This window comes from Lutra lutra, chromosome 1, assembly GCF_902655055.1.
Source record: "Lutra lutra chromosome 1, mLutLut1.2, whole genome shotgun sequence".
In the NCBI taxonomy this organism is placed as follows: Eukaryota; Metazoa; Chordata; class Mammalia; order Carnivora; family Mustelidae; genus Lutra; species Lutra lutra.
This window is the reverse complement of record NC_062278.1, coordinates 40719951-40745396: the sequence shown is the minus strand read 5'-3', so window position 1 is coordinate 40745396 and position 25446 is coordinate 40719951. Positions and strand designations below refer to the sequence as shown.

The following is a 25446-nucleotide window of genomic DNA, read 5'->3' as shown; positions in this document are numbered from 1 at the left end:
AACAAATATCTGGATAAGTGGCGCCTGGGTGGCTCAGTCATCAAGCATCTGCCTTTGACTCAGCTCATGATACCAGAGTCCTGGGATGGAGCCCTGTGTCTGGCTCCCTGCTCAGCAGGTAGTCTGCTTCTTCCTCTGATCCTACCCCCAGATCATGTTCTCTCTCTCTTTCTCTCAAATAATTTTTTTTTAAATCTTAAAAATAAATAAAAAAAAAAAAGCAAAATTACTGGGCAAGAGAAATGTAAAAATGTAAAAAGAAAAGATCAATGTATTTAGTTCATACCTAACCTATTATGTATGTCAGTGTCCAATATAAATTTAAAAGACAAACAAGAAATTAGGAAAATTTCAATCAAAATAAAAACACTAAAAATTAACATTCTTCATATATTTTAAAACACACTAGTTGATAATAAAACAAAAAGATATTAAATAATGGGGTGAAATATATTGCTAATTAACAAAACAATAAATATAAATAGCTAATACAGATATGAAAAATAGCATATTAGCAATAAAAATGTAAATTAATTAGTAAGATGCCATTCTCTTACAGACTAATATTAGTATTTAAGCCTAAGTATTTAGTCTTTTATTACTGACATGGAGAATGCAAGAAAATTGTCAATTTCACTCTACTGGTGCTTTTGTAAAATTATAGAATAGCATCACTCACATTTTAAGAACACCTTCCCAGATAACATTCTATCCATCATCGTCTGCAAATGCCTGATTGCTTCCAATGCAAACCAATCCATTCATAAGTTTGGGCACCAGGAACAATGTTGTACTTCTAGAACATGTACTTAGCCATGGCCAATCAGGATGTTTCTCTCATAAATGTAGACTGAAAAGCTTTCGCCTGGCTAAAAGCTTTAAGATAAGATCTAGAGATAGATGGAGAATCAGTCAGGCAGGGAGTAAGGAAAAGGAGATGGACAAGTCAGAGAGATTTGGCAGATGGCTTCCCATTTTCTATTTAGCATCTCCCAGTGGCCTGACTTTCTTTTTTTGTGAGTTCCAAGAAACCCCATGTCTCTTAATAATAATTATTTTTTGCTCAACTTGTTCCTGATATTTGAAACCAAATAATAATAGAATAAATTGCTTGAAAAATTAAGCCAAAGACTAGAAGAAAATATTTGCAAAAGAGATATCTGAAAATGGATTGTTACCCAAAATATACAAAGAGCACTTAAAATTCAACAAAAAGCAAACTAACAATCCGATTTAAAAATGGGCAAATGACCTGAATAGACACCTCACAAAAGAAGACATACAGTTGGCAAATTAGCATATGAAAACATGTTAAACATCATACGTTATCATGGAATTACAAATTAACTTAATGAGATACCACTAGACACCCACCAGAATGGCTGAGACCCAAAATAGTGATGATGCCAAATGTGGAGCAACTGGAACTCTCATTCACTGCTAGTGGGAATACAAAATGCTACAGCCACTTTGGAAAAACCGGTATTTCTTACGAAACTAGGTATGCACCTACCATGCAATCCAACAGTCACATTCCTTGGTATTTACCTTAAGGGACTGAAAACATGTCTACACAAAAATCTGCACACAAATGTTTTTAGTACCCTTATTCATAAATGACAAGACTTGGAAGTAACAAGATGTCCTTCAGTAAATGAATGGATAAACCAACTGTTGCACATCAAGACAATGGAATATTATTCAGCACTAAAAAGAAATGAGCTATCAAGGCATGAAAGACCCAGAATTTAAGATTCTTAAACGCATATTACTAAAGGGAAATATGCCAATCTGAAAAGGCTACATACTATGAAATTCAAACTATATGACATCTTGGAAAAAGCAAAACTATGTAGACAATAAAAAGGTAAGTGGTATCAGAGACTCAGGTCATGATCTTGGGGTCCTAGGATGGAGCGCTCAGCAGGGAGTCTGCTTGAGGATTTCTCTCCCTCTCCTTCTGCCTCTCTCCCCTATTCCTGCACACTCTGTCTCAATGAATAAATAATAAAAATATTAAAAAAATAATGGTGAGTGGTACAGAGGTTAGAAGGGAGGGATGAAGAGGCAAAGCACAGAAGATTTGTAAGGCAGTGAAACTTTTCTGTACTTTTCTGACACTACAATGGTAGATTCAAGTAATTACACATTTGTCAAAACCCAAAGAATATATTATAAGAGGGAACTGTAATATAAACTGACTTTGGGTGATAATTCTGTGTCAATGCAGATTCATCAGTTGTAACAAATGTAACAATCTGGTGGATGATTTTGATAGTGGGGAGGACTGTGCATGTTTGGGTATAAGGGGTAGATGGGAACTCTCAGTACTTTCTGCTCAATTTTGCTGTGAACATAAAGCTATTCTTTTTTAAAAAAAAGTCTTTTTTGAAAAAGCAATTTGGGAATGTTTTTTAAGACCTGTAAAAACCTGTTAAGACAAACTTAATAATCCCACCTCTAAGAATCTACCATCAAGAGGATATTTAGATTATATTTTGAAATACAGATTATATTGTGAAAACACATTGTGTTAAAAAATGTATAAAAACATTCATTGCATTGTTATTTATAAAAGCGAAAAGCAGGTGATACAAAACACCCAACCATAAGGAGATGGTCAAATTATAATACATCCATACAATTCAATATTATGCAAAATTATAATTGTTTATGAAACTGATTTTAAAAACTGATAAATTAACTGTTAATAGTACTAAGTGAGAATACTGTAGTGGAAAAGTCTATTTTCTGGCTTTGCACAGTTTTAACTGGAGCATTCTCATTCGCATTTCACGGCCCAAAGAGTTAAAAATTTTAAAACTGTTATTAAATGATGTCTAAGATTTGGGGCGCCTGGGTGGCTCAGTGGGTTAAGCCACTGCCTTCGGCTCAGGTCATGATCTCGGGGTCCTGGGATCGAGTCCCGCATCGGGCTCTCTGCTCGGCGGGGAGCCTGCTTCCCTCTCTCTCTCTCTGCCTGCCTCTCTGCCTACTTGTGATCTCTCTCTGTCAAATAAATAAATAAAATCTTTCAAAAAAAAAAGAAAAGATGTCTAAGATTCAACTGTAAAATTCTATGTAGTATGACAAACTGCTGGGAAAGCTTTTTGCTTTGTCCAGGGAGGTTTTACAATGCCCCTCATGTACCTGCCACTGGGTGATACGCTTTATCAGCATATTACAAGGACTCTATCATTTAGCTTATTTTTTTTTTATATTCAATGCCAATAAACTTATTTTTATTTGGTTTTCTTAGGAAATTCTCTGCATACATACATTGAAAACCTGTAAAACCTTTTGTTCTTTGCTTATGTGGTCTGAAAATTATATAAATTCTGCAAGTGTGAAATACATACTTTTGGTTACCTGTAACTCCTTCTCTCATTTAGAGAAAACAGAGCTTCAAAGATATAGAATTCAGAATGAAAAAATATGTCACTTTCACAATAAATATTTTTCAGGCAATATTTAACGATTTGGGTAATCTTATATTTTCCAAAAAATATCAACTGGTTACTAACAAAACGCTCAAGTTGCAAGTTTTTTGAGATAGTATTGTTATCAACACAAACATTAGGTTTAGCACAAAACAGCCAATTCCAAGTTATCTGGAAACATTCCATAATACAAAATTTCAAAAAAGCTAATGGGGCATGGCCCTTGCTTAGAAAGTCAGGAATCTCTATGCCTCTCGGTTTGCTTCTGTTTTATTATCCCCAGAAGACATTCTAAAAATAGTATTGCAGTCACTCATTTATTTATAGAAATCATGGTCATTGTACTTGATGCTAATATATTTATCTTTGAATGAACTATTAGTAGTATATATATATGTATGTATATCCATATATATATATATATTTTTTTTTGTTTTTCCCCCCATGCTCACGTGATGTGGAAGGTTTGCACCCAGCGCTGCCATAGTTACTGTAGGCTCTGGAGCAGAATGGTTAAGATCAGGGGTTCTGGAGGAGTTAAGCATAGTGAGGACAGTATGGTAAATAATTCACACGGATGTGAGATTTGCACGATGTGAACTATAGAAAGTGCCTAGGATAGTGTCAGCATCTAGTAAGGGCTTCTCACTAAGCCCTAAACTAAATGTTCATTCTTAATGAGTAAATTGAAATCAAGGAAAAATGATACTATCAGTCATGTTTGTCTTCTCTACACAGTACTACAACTGTATTCAAAATTTTTCTATTTTCTACTTATAATATATAACAAATTAGTTTACATGATTTTTCACAATTGCATGTTAACTCTGAATCAGTAGTTGGCAATATATTCATTCTCAGATTGAGTTTTCTATGCATCTTTCAATTTATATCTAGAGTTTCTTTCAATTACAAACTCAAATACAGTCTCTTAAATAGAGTTTCTTAAAAATTGTGTAATATTTGTTTTATGCTGTTTTGCAGATTGAATGAGAAGTTATCAAAAAGAATCTCCTGTATAAAAATTTGTTATTGTGTTAGTAACCCAGAGGCACCTAGTATTTTTCAATTCATTTTAGGATTATTTCTTGGAGGGACACTTCTGAAGCTCTTGAATCCTTTCTAAAAGATCTCAATCACGAAAGTTCTCCACTCAAGTTTCAGATTTCTCCCTTTCCCTCCATCTATACCCCAGAACCAGGGTCCCTCTTGGGCATGGATTAGATTCCGGTGAGAAGGAAGACAGTTCACATTGATAAAGCAATACCCCTGGGAAAAGACGATTAACATGTATAAAGGGATTTCCCTGCAGTATAAGTACCAAGCACGCGCCCTCCTGGTGCTCAGGGCCTTCCTGATGTATATATGCAGGGAGTGAGATTTGAAACGGCCCTTGGAAACAGTAATAGAATAAAAGTCTGAGTTGGGGAGCAGCAGTTCTCAGCTTTCTACTGTCTTGTGGGAATGAGTTGCCAACCTTTTACTTCGGCTGATACCTTCATACCTCTGAATTCGGAGGCTTCTGCAACGCTGCCTCTGATCATGCATCACAGCGCTACCGAGTGCCTCCCAGTCTCCAACCATGCCACCAACGTGATGTCCACAGGTACGGACTCCCCTACCAGTCTGCGTGCGGCTGGACGGATGCTTTCCATCTTGTTAGTTTAGAATCTCTTTGCTTCTTTTTTTTTCTCCTTCATTTTAATTCCCTTTACGTTAAATATGAAGGCTATTTAAAAAAGGCCAAACTACCTTAGACATTTTTAAAGAATATTATTAAGCGTAGTAATTTCAGTTGTTGGCTTTATTATAAAGAAGATCTATTTTCTACAAAAGTAAACAGCAAGCCTGGGTGTTTTTAATCCAGAAACGTTTCTATGTAAATATTTATGGGTGAGGAACAAAACTAAAGGGATAGCTGAAATAATTTAGTGTTTAAAAGGTGTTACTTATTTATCTTAGAGATTCGTTTGGTTTTACTACATCCAAGAACATCCATATACGTTGTAGTAAACACAACTGAATGATTCCCAATACCAACAACAGTGGATTTCAAAGAATACTGTAATTAAGTGATTTTAACAAACATTATTAGCATCATTCAAAACTCAAAAATCAAAGCTAGAAGCAATATGTAGCATTTAGAGCCCACAAACTGAGTTAAAATATCTTAAAACTGAGTTCCAAAGAGTCTTCAGTCTCTCTAACCAAGTTTTAATATTTTCTTATGTAATTTTCTAATGTAAAAAGTAAGCTTGAAAATTGAATATATTGTCTCAAATGCAGTCGAATAGGTATGTGTTGCTAATGTGTCCTTTATGTGGTAATGAAGTAGCTTTATAAATTGACAAAGTCTTGGATTGAGTAAATTTCTTTCATATGTAAGTTTGGGATTAATCTGCAGCTGAATTTTTAAAATCTAGAAAGTGGATATCTGGATTTGGGTGAAATCATTATGGTAGACAGTTTTTTGTTTTGTTTTTCATCTACCAAAGAGTCTCATAATTTAAATAAAAAGAAAATAATGGGAGTTTCCCCAAACATATTTTTTTAGAAAATAGAGTATTTTAACCAAATTTTGTACTATAAGTAAATTTAAGCAATTATCACATAACTGTTTATATATTTTAAATAGTAGATATGTCTATTGTAAATAGACAAATAATAGTATTTAAATACATGATAATAGCATCAGTTTTATAATTTTTCCATCAAATTATAAATTACTTAGTAAGAAACTAGAAATATTGCTTATAGTGAAAAGAACACTTGGACATTACATGGGTTTCTTGTTTATTTGTTTAATTTTAGATTGCATAGTAAGATATTTACATGTAATCATTATAATATAAAATATCATTATACTATAAAGTGACTTCATTTCTTTCTACATGTTAATTGTAAAATGAAAATTTGTGCAAGTATTTTAAAATATTGAAGATTTTCAATATTAAGAGAAAATGTTTTGCTCCCTGAAGTGAACTCAAGTCTTTAATCACTGGATAGCATCTCAATATTGTCAAAGGATTCTAATTCTATACTTCCAGTATCTCATATTTATTCAAGGATTATGACCCTATTATATTTATGAAACCCACCATTATATTCAGGATATGAAGGAAAACTGAGAAAATAGAACACATAAATGATGGTTTTATTGTCAATACCCAAACTCTTAGCTGGTGATTCATGTTTAAAGCTTGATTAAAATTTAGTATTTTAAATTTACTTTCATAATATACATTGATTCCACAAGGCAAGTAACTATGAATGGTTATGTTTATATGCTGGGTTCAACCTTTATAGATCTCAAGTCATTCAACAATCAATTTTTTTTACCAGCTTTTATTATTTTATTATTGTAATTGTTGAGCTGATTGTGTACACGCAGAAAACATATCACCTCTTGGTTTCAGCATCAACATAAATGCATCATGCACTGTCATGGATTTTTCATAAACCTCTGAATTTACTGGGATTTTTATGATTGTATCCAATTAGAAGCTCGTTGCTTAGCCATTTTCTTTTGGATAGAAGAAATTGTTAGGAGAATAAGGAGAAATAAAGATTATTCAAGAGTTGATTTCTCTATTCATTCTTCCAGAGAAAGACCACTCCATATTACCATATTACACAAGAATTTAAAGAGATTATTCCTCTAGTCAGTTTATTGTAATGTTTATATGAGATGGAACCTACAAGAATTATGCAACTCCCAAATGGCCAACATCCAAACTGGTCAGTCACCCCTTCACAGAGTGCAGCATAATTAATGAATGCTATCATCCACACTGATGATTTATGATCTGATTACTTGAGGCGAACTTTGATTCCTGCTTTTAATCTACTCATCAGAGAATTTCCATTAAGAGAAAAACGAATTATGCCATATAACTTTAAGAATCACATAAATGTGTGTTTTTGCAATGAAATGAATGTATCTTGAATCCTCATACATTTTCTTACCAGTCCCGTCTATTTTGTCTTTGATCCAAACTCCTAAATGTTTGTGCACATATTTCTCGGTGACAACGTTGGGAAACACAGCAACGGGACTTCATTATTCTGTTCCTTCCTGTCATTATGGAAACCAGCCATCGACCTATGGAGTGATGGCAGGTAAGAAAAATTATCTGCCTATAAGATTGAGTTTGGGGACACTTAGATGGATTTCTTGGGTCTGAAGGAATCTTGACCAGAGCGTATCATGAAATTCTCATCTCTTAACTTTAGAAATTGCTGGTAAACCACTATTTATTGAAGTGTTCCCTGATAGTGGGATGCATTCAGTGATCATAATGATTAAATCTCATTGCCCCTGTTCTCCATAGACCTGAACTTCTGTGCTTAACTCTTTTATTTGCTTTGTATGATTTTTACTCTAATTGATGACTATCAAATGGCTGACTGTCACTTGATGTTATCAGTGGGTTCGATCCAGTAATAATACAGCAGTGACTAATCTCATGTAGTTATTTCAAATTTTTTTATTTAAATTCAATTAGCCAACATATAGTATATCATTAGTTTTTGATATAATGTTCAATGATTCATTAGTTGTGAATAACACCCATTGCTCATCACATCAGGTGCCTTCCATATGCCCATTACCAAGTTACCCCATTCTTCCACCCAACCCCCCTCCAGCAACCCTCAGTTTGTTTCCCAGAGTCAAGAGTCTCATATGGTTTACCTCCCTCTCTGATCTCTTCCTCTTCAGTGTTCCCTCCCTTCCCCTAAATTATTTAAATTTAAACATAAATTAGCTCAAATAAAGTTAAATTTAAAATTGAGTTCCTCTGTTCCACTAGCCACATCTGAAGGGCTCACTAACTTCCTGTGGCTACCAAAGCAGACAGCACAGATTTATAAAACGTCTTCAGTGCAATATTTCTTCTGGATGTGTGGTCCAAAGATAAATAAGACATTGAAAGCTAAGAGTCAGTTGCAGTGGGTTCAGTGATATTCATTTGAAATTCTGGCAGCTCAGAGTTGTTGTTAGTCTTAAATGAGATTGAAGAGTTAAAGTTACTTATGTTCCTCCTCTAGATAAATAAAGCATCAGTAGATCAAGGTTAATTATTTATTGATAAACTTGTATGAAGGCAGTGATAACATGTTCCTTAAAGAAGAGGAAAATTTGACCTAATCCATTGAGAACAAAACTTTATAACTCAATTTTAGGATATGGCCAGAAAAAAAAAGATTTTGATGGTTTAATAAAGTACACAATTTTGTTCACTTAATTTTTTTTTTTAGCTATTCTTTGATGTTTTATATTCACTGCTACAGCAGGGAGAGAAACCTGATGAGTGACAAAAAACTACTGGGGCTCTGTGAGAAAATAAGTGTGTGTGCGTGTGTGTGTGTGTGTGTGTGTGAGAGAGAGAGAGAAACTTTAGATAAAGGAATCATATGATAGGGAAATCTTTTCTCACCGCTGTGTCTTGTTATCATCCATAATAAGTGATAGGGAAAAAATGGATCTATGACTATAAATTTGAAATAAAACTGAATAAAAAATTAGTTCACTGGCATTTAATTTCTCCATATTTTTCAGTTTGAGACTAAATAAAACACTAAAACTTTAAAATAAAATATTCCAGAATAAATTAGCTTCACTTACATCCTACCATGCAGCATTCTTTTATAAACTAGTGTTCTCACTTTTATAGTAAAATGAAGACTGACCTGTAAATTCTAGTGTCTCTTTTTTTTAATAATTATGAAATAGGGACAACCATATTTTCCCCTTTGAAAACTGATCATTTATGATTCATATATTTAATAGCTAATCAGTATTCATGGTTAATGAAAGTAGCCCTTTTTGATGATAAACTACTTTCATTATAAAAATAGTAAATTGTGCATTTAGCCACTAGAGGGGCAGGAAAAATGCTTCTTGTGGCCCACACTACATTTTGATTATGAAGATAGGAATGACGAGCACGTGGCCGTGTGCTGCTGTCTCTTGGAGGGGAGTCCTTGCTATTCATTCACAGTAATTCCCACAAACTCAGCTCCACATTTAGGCTCCTTCTAAACCCAGTGACAGGCAGCCATGGATTGAGGTTAGCACAAAGGTAACATCAGTCATAGGCCAAATATCTTTTTTTTTTTTTTTTAAGAGAGGGAGGGAGAAAAGGAAGTGGGGGTTGGTGAGAGAGGGGCAGAGGGCAAGGGAGAGAGAATCCTAAGCAGGCTCCGTACACAGTGCAGAGACTCATGTGGGGCTCGATCCCAATCCTGAGTCAGGAACTGAGCCAAAATCAAGAGTGGGACTCTTAACTGTCTGAGCCACTCAGGCACCCCCCCAAATACTTTAACATGGTTTTTGCTACCACCTCCCTCCCCACCAGATGAAGGCCACTGGCTATTAGCCTAGTGAATTTGCAGCTGGCCTGAGAATTCTGACATGTTTCTTGTTTCTGGGCCCGGGTTCACAATGAGAGTCTACAGGTAGCTCGGGCTATATTACCAAGTCCTCTCAGCAGGCACTCAGCAAACCCACTTTCTCACTGCAGCTGGAAAGGAGAGGCCTCCAGAAGAGCCCTTTAAAGTGCCCCAAAGCCTGGGTGGTTAGTATCGTGAGGAGCAAAAATGGTTATCCTAAGATTTGAATGTATCACCGTAGTTCTAAAAGCAAATATATGTTGTCCCTGGAAGAAAAACTCACCATGGCAAGCATAGAGATGATATTTGAATATTTTTTGAGAGTGATACACTTTATTATTGGTTAGAATGTCACTATTTTGACATATGTTTAGTGTGAGTATTTGCATCATAGCAGATTAAACCTCAGAGAATCTGAACTCTCCTGTCTTTATCCCCAGAGAGGCTACACAAATTGAGTTATAAAACACAGGATCCAAATATAAGAGAGCAAAGGTATAAAATACACAAGAGAAACCTGGTTAATGTCATTAGAATTTTCCAAGAAGTCTCAAAGCATTCATCAAATCAGCCACTGCCACACAATTCACAAAAGTATCTTATCATCTAAACAAGGACAGGTTCATTGTCACATATGCCATATGAAAGGAAAGGTACAGAAAGACCTATATTTCAAAGCATATGAAATTGCTTTATTTTAATGTGGCAACCTTAGAACCTACAGTCTGATGCTTCCATTAAGCTTGAGCATTTCCTTGAATGAATAAGAGCTATAACTAATTTTTTGTTAAGGTTGAGAGAGAGGACTTTGCAGTTACCAGATGAATCCACTGTGCCTTATAGTCCAGGAGTGGACACACTGAAAAGAATGACTAATTGGGAAAAATGAATTAGTCGCACCATGAACTAATTAGAAACATTGTTCAAGTCCCTTCACCTCTCTGAGTTTCCGTCTCTTTCTTTTTTTTTTTTTTTGGACATACACCTTTCTGTTTCACATTGTTTTTATTAATTTTTAAATATATCTTTCTGTTCTTTTTTAACAAAGTATAATGTATTCTTTGCTTCGGGGGTACAGGTCTGTGATTCTTCAGTCTTACACAATTCACAGCGCTCTCCAGAGCATACACCCTCCCCAGTGTCCATCTCCAGAGCATACACTCTCCTCAGTGTCCATCCCCCCAACACTTCCCGCCCCTCCCCTCCAGCAATCCTCAGTTTGTTTCCTGAGATTGTCTCTGATGGTTTGTCTCCCTCTCTGGTTTCATCTTGTTTCATTTTTTCCTCTTTTCTCATATGCTCCTCTGTCTTGTTTCTTAAATTTCACCTATCAGTGAGATCATATGATAATTATCTTTCTCCGATTGATTGATTTCGCTTAGCATAATACCCTCTAGTTCCATCCTCCTCCTTGCAAATAGTTTCAGCCTCTTCGTGGCTGAGTTGTGGTGAGAGCCACCACTCCGCTGAAGCTGGCTTGTGGCAGATTGTACCAGCTCTACCTGGTTTTTCCTATGATCTTCTCTTTCGATACACTTCCAACTGAATGTCTTCTATGCCTTCATTCCTGAGAATTTAGACCCTTCAACAGCCTAGAGTGAATTAAAAATGCTCTTCAAAAGCTCTTCTAGATAAACACGCATTAAAATAACAACAACAACAAAAAAGCCCTCCCGAAACTCTAATTCTTGGGTATCTGAAATTGATTCTGTTCTCTGGTTTCCGAAGGTGGGTGAAGTTGGGAAACCTGCTCAGCGGGCTGCCCACCCTGCCCGCCCTCCTGTGGAGATGGCCTATCAGCCACACAGGGATGACCTTTAAACCTGGCTGGGTCAGATTATGTAATGGCCAAACCAAGGTGAATTGTGAGAGTCCTCGCTTCAAAGCTCATCTTAAGAGAAAAGCAAGATAGCAGAGGTTTCGGAATAACCACGAAGATGAATGTCCTTTTTTTGCTGTTGTTTTATTTTTTAATGGGAAGTGGATAATAAGAGAAAAGATAATTATGACTGAAAGTGCCCTCTCCATCGCTCTTAGGCACAAAGCAACAGAAATCAGTTTGATGGCTGACATGGAAAAATAGTCAACTTTAGAGCCCATCTCTTATTCTTAAATTATTTTCTTTCTTCTCCTTCTCCTCTTTCTCCTCCCCCGTTCCTCCTCCCTCCTTCCTCATCCTTTTTCTTCTTTCTTCCCCCTCCTCTCCCTCCCATTTTGTTTCTCCCTAACTTGTTCTGGTTGTATTGACTCTGAGGGAAGAAGTGATTCTGAAGGGTTTTTTTAACCTCTGAATCAGAAAAGTAGCAGTAACATGTTCAGTAGCAGTAACATGAGTTATTTTTCCTAAGTTTTCTTAATCTCTCAACTACTCGTTTCAGCAGCCATAGGCGATGTGTAAACAACTCTGCATGGCTTTGTTCCAAATAAATTACAACACCAGGCAGAGGATCCCTGTTGTATATGGATAGGATTTACCAATGCACAAAAGAGAAGAGATCACAAGTCGCATTTACAGTTTGTTTTGCATGGTCTTGTGTGATGAAAAAGAAATAAATGGAAATATCCAATACACCTTCCTTTGCACGTCTCTAGCAAGATGTTGTGTCTTACTGTATCCCTCCCTCTGCTTTCCCTGCCTGTTCTTCTAAGGCTTCAGGCCCATAATCTCAGAGATGTTGGCAGTTACATGGGGCAGGGCCCCAGTGTTGAGCCAGCCACCTCTGCCTCCCCATGGCCTGCTTGAAAAGATTGACCTCTTCTCCCACTTCTGCCACACAGAAGTATATACACACCATTGAGAACGGCTTTGGTGGATTAATCCACAATGTGAACATATACTTTGGGCTATAAATAATGTGCAAATGCTTCCAGGCTCTTTCACTGCGTGCTTCTCTGGGGCTTACAGATAATTTTGCTTTATCAATGTTTTGGAAATGGTTTACGAGACCTCTACTGCACAGGACTCCCTGCTGCTTTTATCTTCTTCTTATTTTTTTTTCTTTTTCAATAATCCATGCCTTAGAAAGGTTTTAAAAATATTTTGCCATAGTTACCATACCATAGTCACTCTCCACTCTCCCCCAAATACAAGATCACAGGATAGACACTGCCATTTGTTTGGCTGTGCTTGTGACTGTCATGAATTTCTGTTCAAGGCTGGTTAGCTCCAGGAAAACCATGTCTGTATGCATAACTATGGATATAGTCACTGAATGAAAAATACAAATGTATCACACATCGTGTTTTCCTTTTTGCTCCGGACACCAAACCACTGAACATGGCGTCTTCTGTGCTCTTCTCATGGACTTGTGTTCAAATTTATTTTTTAAACGTTGATTTTTTTTTTCCCGAGAGTGTTTACAATGTATAAACTACATTTATAATTTTCCAGAAATAGAGGTGACTATCTTCTAAGATTTTAATAATTATAATATTTTTGTCTGAAATAATCTGTTTAATGTAGCCAAATGTGTTTAAACTGCAGATGTCTTTAAAAGAAAGTCATCTGGTTTACCTGAGGACAGACTGCTGGAAAAATGAATGAGGTTTTGTTTTGATGTGGTTTATTGAAGTGATCATTGGACTTCAGTTCTGGTTTCAACTATATTGTTGACTCATTGTGGCACCCGAGGGAGGTTATTGCCTTTTACCTAAATTTTCTAAATTTTAAGTTGTGAATGAAGAAAAATTCTTTCTAGCTTTTATATAAGGCTAAGAAGATGACAAATGTGAAATGAATACAGCACAAAGTATCACATGGAAGATTTGTCGTGGTGTGTGACTATGGTCAGCAAGAGAAATTGAAAATAGTGACCAAGATTGCTAACAACTTCAGAACTTATGGCTTCTCATATAAAAGATATGTAACAAACTACTTATGAACAATAAAAATAATTTGACATAGGTTAAAGGAGTCATCTAACGTGCCTTAAAATACATTAAATGTGCAAAAGTCAAACAGTAGTGTGCACATATATATAGAGAGAGATTACTCAGCCTTAAATAAAGAATGAGAGGGAGCACCTGGGTGGCTCAGTCGGTTAAGCATCCAACTCTTGATTTCAGCTCAGGTCATGATGTCAGGGTTGGGAGATCGAGCCCCAGGTCAGATGCCGTGCTGGGTATGCAACCTGCTTCACATTCTCTTCCTCTCTCCCCTTTGCCCCTCCTCCCCCTCTCTTGATGGCCATTTGTGATAACATGGATGGACCTAGAGGGTATTATGCGAAGTGAAATAAGTCAGAGAAAGGCAAATACCATATGAGTTCATTTATATGTGGGATCTAAAAAGGAAAACAAATGAAAACAAATATTTTGAACTGATACTTATTTTTTATACATGAATTTTTTAAATGTGATAAAGCTAAACTTGGCTTGGCCAAAGTATGTACCTGAATAATGAGAACTTTTTTTACTTGAACCATGAAGACTGAAATGGAATATATTCCTTGTTTGGTTTTTGTTTTTTTTATTTTTTTTTATTTATTATTTATTTTATTTATTTTATTATTTATTTTATTTTTTTTATTTTTTATTTTATTTTATTTTTTATTTTATTTTTTTATTATGGGTCCCATAAATACAAAGAACCCATAAATACAAAGAACAAACCGACGGGGGCCAGAGGAAAGTGGGTGAAGAAACAGACAAAATAGGTGAAGGGGAGTGCGAGATATAGGCGTCCAGTCATGGACTGAATAAGTCACAGGTTGGAAAGGGACCCAGGGACCATAGTCCGCGATACTCTAATGGCATCATCTGCCGATGGATGGTAGCCATACTTCTAGCAGGCAGAGCATAACATAGAGGGTTGTTCAATCACTATGGCGTACATCTGAAACTAATGTAACATTGTGTGGCAACTGTACTTCAAATTAAAAAAAAAATACAGTAAGAAAGAGAAAAACCCAGCAGCCTCATTTTTGCTCACTGCTTTTACTCTTTCTCAGAGTAGTTCATCGTTAAGTGTCTTAAGTGGCATGTGGTATTTTTGAATCATGAAAGAAGCAAAGATTTTTCATATATCTAACATCCAAGTCTGAAAGCCTAAGTGAAAACAAAATCTGAGATAAATATCAAATAAACGCTAAAATAAATGTGATCAGTGTTCTTTTAATGTAGGTTAGTCTTTTACTTCAACTAACAGAAATCCAAAATGAATAGAAAGCTGAAAATAACCCCCAAATTAATAATAACCATTTTCAAAAGTTAAACTATGTAATGAATTAAAAATTCAAAAACTTCTCTTAAAAATGGTATCTGGTCTGATCAATATACTACCCACTAAAGCATAAAATGGACGATTAACTGACTTTTAAAAAGTAAAACAATAATATTGGTTTGTAAAAAGTAGCATGTTTTTTTTTTTTTGACAGAAATGATTTCTTCCACATATTTTTCACAACAGCTGAATTTATTTTGTGCTATTTTGTTTAACCCCTCACTTGTATATTTACTTTTCTTCCAGAAAAAATATAGTCTATTGGAAAGGGGTATACCTTATAATTACATATTGTCATATAAATAATACAAGCCAACAATTTGCTGACTTACACTATTCTTTGGTCATTACATATTGATATATTAATGTAAGATTTATATATTCTGGAAAACTACATTATTACTCATGTCTTTGATTCGTGAATGTATTTATAGAGAATTAATAGGTAGCATAAACTTGATAAATTTTTGCAGTGTTTTCAAGAATGATTATTGCCTATATCCTATAGCAATTTATTTTTAGTTTAAATATATATTTATAATCATAAGAAAAAATGAATAATTACCAAATATTCTATTTATATTAAAATGTGTTAGTTATACAAGTGTCATTTAATATAAATCAAAGTGAAATCTCTACCAATAAAAATATGATATATTGATGAGGAAAACAGAAATAAAATGTATGGAAATTTGGCTTATGCTATCCTCTAGCCAATGTCCCCAATTGAGAAACTCTTCTTTTCTAGTAAAGAATGAAACCTGGAAGCAATTTTTTTAAGAATTAGATCTTTTTTGGTCATTTATCATTTAACTCAATCAACTGATGTAATGTTTCATTTATGGGTAAATGCCCATCATCTCTAGAATTACACCCTTCCTGCCACTTACTTTTGTTTCTTAAATAATAACCAAGAAATGATTCCATTATATTGTATACTTTTAAAGAAATCTTGATGCTGACTTTTTAATAGAACTTTAGAAATTACTTTTTTCTATTCACTCCTTGAATCTATTTAAGCATATTAGTGTACTTTATGTTCTCATACTTTTCTTTTTACCTGCCTTCATTCAATTTTTAAAAAGACATGATTATTTCCCCTTGAAATTAAGCACTGGCTGATAAAACCATGGAGTTTCTTAATATCATAAAGTCCATTTTCGAATCCTAAGAAAACTTCCCAGCATAGCGCTTAACCATATGCCTTGATTATAATAAACATCACAGATTGTGTAATGAATTAAAACAGAGGTCAAAACATACATCCGGGTTTCAGTTGAACCTCAGATTCACAGGAACAGGTGTCTTTTAAGAGAAAACAAAATGATGGAAAACATACTTCTGAGAGAATTTGCTCTTTGGCATTATTTTTGTTTTCACTGCTCTGAGGAAGGTGGAAACGAAATAACCACATTTATACTAAGCTACTCTGACTTCCATTTCAGACGGCTGAATATCAGTTAACCTTGTAGAATCGTGATGGCTGCAGGGGAATAATGGGTTCTAAGGTGCAAAACTTTTGCTTGTATAGAAATGGCGGATAATTACAAATGGCCCTTTTCTTTCTTTCTTTGTTTATTCACAGGTAGCTTAACACCTTGTCTTTATAAGTTTCCTGACCATACCTTGAGTCATGGCTTTCCTCCCATGCACCAGCCTCTCCTGGCAGAGGACCCCACAGTCACTGATTTCAAGCAGGAACTCAGGCGGAAAAGTAAATTGGTTGAAGAGCCAATAGACATGGATTCTCCAGAAATCCGAGAACTCGAGAAGTTTGCCAATGAATTTAAAGTGAGAAGAATTAAGTTAGGTATGCACTTCTTAAGGGTAATGGGCGTACAACTTGGTCTGCAAATCCTTGATAGTACTGGTCAGTCTCTTATTCTCTGCTCAGAAGTCCACGATACTTCTCATTCTACATCTGTGCTGTGGATTTAAGTTAGTCCAATTATGAAAATCCTACAAAAAAAATCCTTTATTTCCTCATTAATTCTATATATCCTAAATACATAGATTTTTAAATTGATATTTTTTTCAATTTACCTACCTCAAGATTAACTTTGAAGTGCTTGTTTTTCTCCCTATTTTGTGAGAACTTTTTTGAATAGATGAGCCATTCATATGATTCAAAGGCATAAAGGGTATAAGTGAAAGGTATTTTTTATGTTTGTCTTTCCTGTTTATCAATGTTGTTTCTTTGCATCCTTCCAGAGATACCGTTTGCACATATAAGCAAATACTTATATATCTTCAGATTTTTTTTATTTAACCATTTATCTGATAGAACTTTCCTTATTAATTTTTAGAGAGATTTTTTAAATAGGTCTATCAAATTCCATTTCATGAATACATTATTTAACCAGTCCCCTACTGATGATAAATTTATGTTGTCTCCAATCTTACATTGTTAAAAACCACCCTACAATGATTCATTCCATTGATGGCATTTTGTACCTGTATAAATACACACATTTTTTTAAAGATTTTATTTATTTATTTGACAGACAGAGATCACAAGTAGGCAGGGAGGCAGGCAGAGAGAGAGGAGGAAGCAGGCTCCCTGCTGAGCAGAGAGCCCCATGCGGGGCTTGATCCCAGGACACTGGGATCATGACCTGAGCTGAAGGCAGAGGCTTTAACCCACTTAGCCACCCAGGTGCCCCAATATATACAATTTCTTAAAGTGCACGTATATTTGTAATTCTGATAGATGTTATCAAATTGGTCTATATAGAGGTTATGCCAAATTTTACCACCACGAGTGTCTCTTGGCAAACTCCTTAGAATATAATCTTTATGAAAGCAGTAGTTTTTCCTTTATCCATTTTTATTTTTCCTTAAAAGCATATCCACAGCACTTAGAACAGTGACTGGCAGCACATAGAATAAATTATTGAAGGAAAACTATGGTCTAATCTTTTGGATCTTTGCAAATCAGATAGGTCAAAGTGGTTCCCGCAGTAGGTTTTTGGGTTTTTTTGTTTTTGTTTTTTGTTTGTTTTTCTTGAGAAGGGAAGAGAGAGTGCGTCCAAGTGGTAGGAGAGAGGGAAAGGGAGACAGAGAATCTTAAGCAGGCTCCACATCCAGTGCAGAGCCCCACATGGGGCTCCATCTTGTGACCCTGAGATCATGACCTGAGCCGAAATCAAGAGTCCAGTGCTTACCTGACTGAGCCACCCACATGCTCTTGTGGTTTCATTTTAAATTTATGAGTGAAGATTGAAAAGTGTTATTTCATGTGTTTTACAGTCATTTGTAATTCTCTGCGAACTGTCTGTTCACACACTTTCTATTCAATAGTGTTTTTAACATAAAATAACTATAATTATTAACCTTGACTTGAATTCATGAAGTAGTGTATCTTTTAAATGGATTGAAAATGATAGTTCCACCATCTGCACTTGTGGCATGAAGCACAGGAAATTTTGTAATGATATTTATTGATGGGCATTGTACGTAGCTGTTTTATGCATACAGGTATATAGCTTTAGGCCCTGAATTAATATGCAGTTACTATATGGAATAAACACAGCAGTGGGCATCTTTGTAATAGCCATTTTCAGTTTGCTATTCATATGGCTGTATTTCAAATTCTGTGTAGATGGTTGATACTAACCTGTACTCTAAAAATATTTTGGGACAATCTGAACAGAGCTTCGGCCTGAAGATAGAAGCATTACCAAATGATAAAATGAATGTGCTCAGAAATACATGTAAATTATTGGGTGATCCCACTGTCATAATAAACACATTTTCAGGGAAAGTCAGCATAATTCTTATTTTTATTTGGTACCCTTTAACAATATAGTTGAATTTTATACTCTTACAGTTGAGATAAAAATATTTATATCATTATAACTTATGCATTATATTTAATAAACTATATTGTTGAGCATGTATCAGATATTTAATAATAGTAGAAAGAATTTATAAGTATCTTATACATAACATGTTTATGAAATATCTATCCAGTTTCACTAAATATTGTGAATGGCAGGGGTTCCTGTCTGAATAATTTTGACTTCTAGAAAAAAATAACGAAGTCTTTTTTAGAGTACTGAGCAATTCTGCACTGCACTTACTAAGCAATTCTAAATTGCCAATGGATATATACTTTAAAGCAATATGTAATAGTTGATGAAGAAGGACACAATTTCTGTGATAACCGGCCAAAATGAATGCTTCTAGAAGAGCTCAAGCTAACAGATCTCTCCTGCCCTTTCACAGGCTACACCCAAACCAACGTCGGGGAAGCCCTGGCAGCTGTGCACGGCTCTGAATTCAGTCAAACAACTATCTGCCGATTCGAAAACCTGCAGCTCAGCTTTAAAAATGCATGCAAGCTAAAAGCAATATTATCTAAATGGCTGGAGGAAGCTGAGCAAGTAGGAGGTACTGAAGTTATAGGCTCTATGATGTCTTAACTTAAAAACGATGGCTTCCTTGCTAGGATTTCAGCTAAAGCAGAGAGGTTTGCAGTTTAGTTGGCTTTTTTCTCTTTCAGATGAAAAATAAATGTTTCATATTCCCGAAAAGAGGGAAGCTCATGCATGTACAGAAATAAGTTTCTTGAGAAGGTAAATATAGTGAGAAAAGAAGCTGCATAAGGACGCTTTCTGGATAATGTGGCAGAGGCGTGAAGTGGTGAAATGATTTTTTTTTTAACACATCCAGATTTTCTGGCTCTGTTCGAAACTGTAGTGATCATACATGAATTTTTATAACCCGATATTACTGTAACCAGAGCATTTGTGCACACCAGTCTTCCAAGTAAGTTAGCAATTGCTAATGTAATAAAATTATCTACTCAACTAATAAGAAGGCTGGATAAAAAGCAAGGCTTGAAAGCATTTAAAGCAAGTGTTCCAAGAAAAGTATGGTCAGAATATCACTAATAGACAGTTGTCTATGCAAAGTTAATATTTCTGCATTAACATTTGTATCTTGGTCTTGTACTATAAAATAATGTAGAGTGTAAAAATCTAAGACAAAAATGTATAGTGACTTTATTTTGCATTACTTTACAAAGAAAATTTGAAACTCAAATCTGATTTTTTTTAACCTGCTTTGTTTTTGTAATCATTTCTCTTTTCCCCACATTACAGCTTTGTACAATGAAAAAGTGGGAGCAAATGAAAGAAAAAGGAAGCGAAGAACAACAATAAGGTATTGAGATATTAAAACATTCAGAGGAGATGGAATATATAATATAAACAGAAGAGTGAGGATAATATAGGTAACAAAACATAAATGTATGGTGAGTAGAGTCAACTGAAAAAAACAAGATTGGTGAAAAAGCATAATTTAGTAATTTAGTAGTGAGAAAGGGAAAGCTAGTAATTCTTAACATTTGATAGAACAGTAGGTTATTTGATTCAAGAACACTTGCTCTACAAGTCTTAGATAAAATACAAACTGAACAATCACTTTTACAAAGAGTGATCATTTCTGCTGTCCTTTTCGATACATGTTGCTCTGGCAACTTGGTATCTATGTTATTAAAAACAGCAAAACTAGTCATCAGTGTTTCAGTCTCTTAAAGTCCAACATGATACCTTGTATTTCATACCAGAAAGATTGTTGATCTTTTGGTAATTTGTGTGAAAATTACAGAGGAAATTCTAAAATACAGGTTTTGTTTTGGTCGATGAGTTCACTAAACACTTTGTCTATTGTAAATAACAAATGATTTCTGAGAGACATTTAGAAATGCCTGCACTAGTGTTCATTTCCTTTTTAGGAAATCAGTGCCCTCTAGTGGCACAAAGTGGGATAAATACAGAAAGCCCAGAACACCTTACTACTTTCCTCTTGTTACTTGGCTCAGCATACCCTGCTTAAGACAAGCATCTAAATATTCTACAGACTGCATATTTAGCTTTGTTGACGCTTTGGAAGGGTTTTCAAAGTCTTTAAATGGTATTAATGTTGATATCTAGTATATTCAACATTACTTAATTTTGATCTGCCAAAACATCATAAAAACACTATCATCTCACCCTTCTTTCTCTACGCCCCTCCCCTCAGTATTGCTGCTAAAGATGCTCTGGAGAGGCACTTCGGAGAACAGAATAAACCTTCCTCTCAAGAGATCATGCGAATGGCTGAAGAACTGAATCTTGAGAAAGAAGTAGTAAGAGTTTGGTTTTGCAATCGAAGGCAGAGAGAAAAACGGGTGAAAACAAGTCTTAATCAGAGTTTATTTACTATTTCTAAGGAACATCTTGAATGCAGATAAAATTTATTATTGTGTGACAGCCAATTTTTTGTTTTTCATTCCTTTCTCTTCTCCAACGAAAATAGAAATTAGTTATTTGGTTGGCTTCAAAAATCATTTTATATCAGTAACTTTTACAGAAGCTTTTCTACTTTTTTAAGAGAATACAACTTAAATATTGATGAATTATTTTCTTTAAAGGAATTATTCTCTGAAGCCAAACTGTGCATGTTTCAACCAAAGATACCAACAGGAATAAAACAGTGATCCTCTCACATTCTTTCTCTCTCTCCCTCTGGCTCTATCTACAGACACACACATGCACACACACACACACAGTGTGCATGTGGTCTTCTAGTCTGATTCCTTTTCCAAAGGCTGTTTATTAGCTTTTTAACATTTCAGTCACAATGCCAAGTAAAGAATATCACAACGGAAGATAAATTAGAAAATTGATTAACCAATGTCCTGCTTACCATCAGCTCTAATAGTTTGAACTGAATAGTTTGCACTTAAGAGCCAGAGGTGCCTTTGAATTTTATTAGTGCATTTAGAAATAAATCTTAATCAGAAGTGACACTTTTTATCTTTTTATTCTTCCCAGAGATTTAGCTTTTTTGATGTTTATTTATAGAAAATATCTTTTATGGATTCTTGAACCCCAAACAGCTCTTCTGTAAGCTACAACAGCGCAAGAATGATACATGGTTTGTCTTTGTTCCTCCATTCCCCGGGAAAGTGTTTGCGCCTAGTGGGCATGCTATCTTTGTTAAATCAACAAAGGAGTGGGCTGTTAACAACCACTAAGAACTTGAAGGGTGCCTAACTTAATAACATAAGTCTCACAACCCAGAAAATCATCTGCAATCCTATCAAAAAAGACTATCATTTTGGTTTAATTGGTTAGAGTATGATTTATTATTGATGAAAAAGCTTGACTTATTAAGTATTTAAATTTGGGGAATTAAATCCAAGGAACATATTTATTTAATTTATAAGAATGCACTTCTTTGAAACTTGCAAGTAGAAGCAAACTATAAGGTAATATCTAAGTGGCCTTTTTTGCATTTAAAATAATCTGCTGGCAATGTTTATCTAACTTATTTTATATAACACAAATGGAAATAATTAGACCAACTTTTATTACTGATTTAGAATGCTTACTGAATAAGTTATACTGTCCAGTATCATGGTTTTTATATTAATTTAAGACCAAGCATTGTACAGGTCATAATCTCTATAGATCTTATGTGTTCATGCACACATAATCACCACGAATTGGAAGACGAGAAATTCTGATGTGTTATTAACAAAAAGAGATCTTTTTCAGTGGCTTAATCATCTATGCTTAAGTATACATCTAGCACCCAGGAAATGCTGAACAAAATATATATATACAAAAACTTATTATTCAAGAGTAAATTCCAAATTATTCAGCCATGTAGATATGTCAGTTCCTTCTCTGTATACTTCACCAGCTTACCACACACACTGATTGCAAAGGGATTCTTTAGTTTGCAAATGGCAGGGATAGGATGTATATACAAACATATATACGTCCTATATACATACAAAAAAATGCAAATATGCATGTAGAAACAAACTGTAATGCAAAATAAATCAGAGTAGTGACTTTTTGCTCTTTATCAATCTGCTGGGAACGTTTAATCTTTAATCAGAAATAAGCATGTATGTATGCTGTTATCATCATCACATATATATATGATCATAATCTTATCAGACATTCACCCATAAGGTCATTCCAGTTTAGATACAACAAACGTTGGGAAGTAATTTTTCTCCTTAAAAGGAATTATTTTGAATCAATACTTAATATTGAAATAGTAAATCTTTATTCACAAGTTAGTTTAAGTGTACCGGTATTTACTGTTCACGTATTTGTATTAATGAGATATTTTAATAGATATTGATCTTTTTATAAAAAATAGGTAAGTTATTTAGAGTGCTAAACTGCAATTAAACAAATAGCAAATGTAATTTCCGAGGCAAATTTGGGAATATTATTTGAGAATAAATGGCAAAGCTGACTTTAGCCATAGTCTTGCCATTCTATGTTGTTGTGAACTCTTCAGTGGTAAATCTTCAGGAATTTAGTACAGTCCATTAGAACAGATTTGTCAGTTATACAATTCATACATTCAGTTTTATCTGGTAGAGGTGGTTGTCACTCATTCATAAATTTACCTTTCCATCTCTAATGGTGGAAAGATTGATCTAGTAAAAAAATGTTTTCATTTACTAGATCCATCAGGATCTAGTAAAGATTTTTTTAGTAAAGATTTTTTTCTAGTAAAGATTTTAGTAAAGATTTTTTTTACTAGATCCATTTTCATCCATCAGGGATGGGAGCAGTGTGTCTGTGTGCACCTGCATTCAAGTTCTAGGGAGTTTGGGGGGGGCAGGGCGGAGTAAGGGAACTGTCTGTTGTGTGGTGCTCCAACAATTAGAGTGCCTTAAATCAAACTTTACAATCCCCAGGCTTCCCCTAAGGTGAATCCAATCCAATTGACTTTTTAAAGGAAATAAGTATGGAAGAACGGTCTTAAGTCCCTTGACAGGACTCAATTTCTACAGAGAGGAAATTGAAAAGCTGATCCATTTTTCTGCTGCTCCAAAAACCTAAATAATGGCATCAAAGGAGGAAGCCATCATTGGTCTCTAGACACACACTGTGTTTTAACAAGGGAGTATCTAAAATAGGAGCACATATTTAAATTAGGCCCACAGGGATCAGCCTAAAAGTGTGGCTACTGAGCTAGTAAGGGATGTACTTGGGGCTAAGGGGAGAGTACAGTTCTCTCCTAAAGGCACTCAAATGCAAGTAATAAAATATGTATCACTGTGCAGGTTGAATAAAAGCCCAAGGCTACCAGATTATCTCTGGTCTTAAAGGGTCACAATCTTGAACCCCTTTCCACTGGGCCTGCCATTGCCAGGTACTCCTCTCAAGAGCACAGAATGTAGTCTACACAACACAATCATCTGACAGATGGTCATTTTATGTTTTCTAAGGCTAGCTATTATCATCAGTACTGACATTTTCATACCACATTCCACTTCTCTGATACCCTGAAATCTCCACCACCCATGACTTTTTTTTTAATCTTTTTTTTTAATCTTTTTTTTTTAAGATTTTATTTATTTATTTGACAGAGAAAGATCACAAGTAGGCAGAGAGGCAGGCAGAGAGAGAGAGAGAGAAGCAGGCTCCCTGCTGAGCAGAGAGCCTGATGCGGGGCTCAATCCCAGGACCCTGAGATCATGACCTGAGCCGAAGGCAGTGGCTTAAACCACTGAGCCACCCAGGCGCCCCCCAGCCATGACATTTATATCCAGTAATAGAATGTGACATTGGGCTGCATCCTTCTTGATAACAGAGGTATTGCTATGCTCTTTTACTCTCTATTAGCAACCTCTTGTTTGACAACAGTTGTTAAAGTAATCCTTTTGCCAAAAAAGAGAAGTTAGGGAAAGCAAGGCCAAAAAAAAAAAAAAAAAAGTCAGTGCAGTTGACCATTGAACAACATTGGTTTAAACTTTGCAGGTCCACTTATATGCAGTTTTTTTTTTCAATAGACAGTACCATATATGTATTTACTTTTATGATTTTCTTAACATTTTCCTTTATCTTACTTTATTGTACAAAATACAATACAGGTAACATACAAAATATGTGTTAATTGACATGTTATTGGTAAGTTTTCTGGTCAACAGTAGGCTATGAGTAATTAAGTTTTGGGGAAGTCAAAAGTTATGTGTGGATTTGTGACTACATGGGGTCAGTGCCCCTAACTAGTAACACCCACATTGTTGAAGGGTCAACTATATTTTCATTGAATTCAATGTATAATAATCCTTGTTTTCTAATTTAAGGGCTGAAAATAAGTTTTATTTTTAGTAAAGGATAGTGTAACAGTATAAAATTTATGACTGTGAAAATGGACCACAGGAGCATTTTATAAATATAGCCAAATCAGAATGGCTCCCCTCTCTCCTTTGGGTCCCAAAGCCTTCTATAGTATCCATGTTTGACTGAAAATAAAGGAAATCACTAAGACTTATCTGTTTAAAAATAATATTTAAAAATGTTTATCCCCTGCAAGTTCTAGAAAAGGAGTCATCAGATCAATTTCATGCGAAACCACCAATTCTTA

General features: G+C 35.0%; 1 protein-coding gene across 2 annotated transcripts in view; it reads left to right on the top strand.

The window, feature by feature from the left end:
• Positions 1-22087, top strand: part of POU1F1 (POU class 1 homeobox 1) — a 337028-nt gene extending 314941 nt beyond the window's left edge. For both annotated transcript variants that reach the window (XM_047722252.1, XM_047722244.1), the window contains exons 5-10: positions 4425-5046; positions 7488-7559; positions 16640-16864; positions 19282-19446; positions 20160-20220; positions 21082-22087. In XM_047722252.1, the coding sequence (XP_047578208.1) occupies positions 4905-5046; positions 7488-7559; positions 16640-16864; positions 19282-19446; positions 20160-20220; positions 21082-21292 (876 nt within the window). In that variant the 5' untranslated portion in view covers positions 4425-4904 and the 3' untranslated portion in view covers positions 21293-22087. The remainder of the gene's footprint in view (positions 1-4424; positions 5047-7487; positions 7560-16639; positions 16865-19281; positions 19447-20159; positions 20221-21081) is intronic.
• The last annotated feature ends 3359 nt before the right edge of the window (positions 22088-25446 follow it).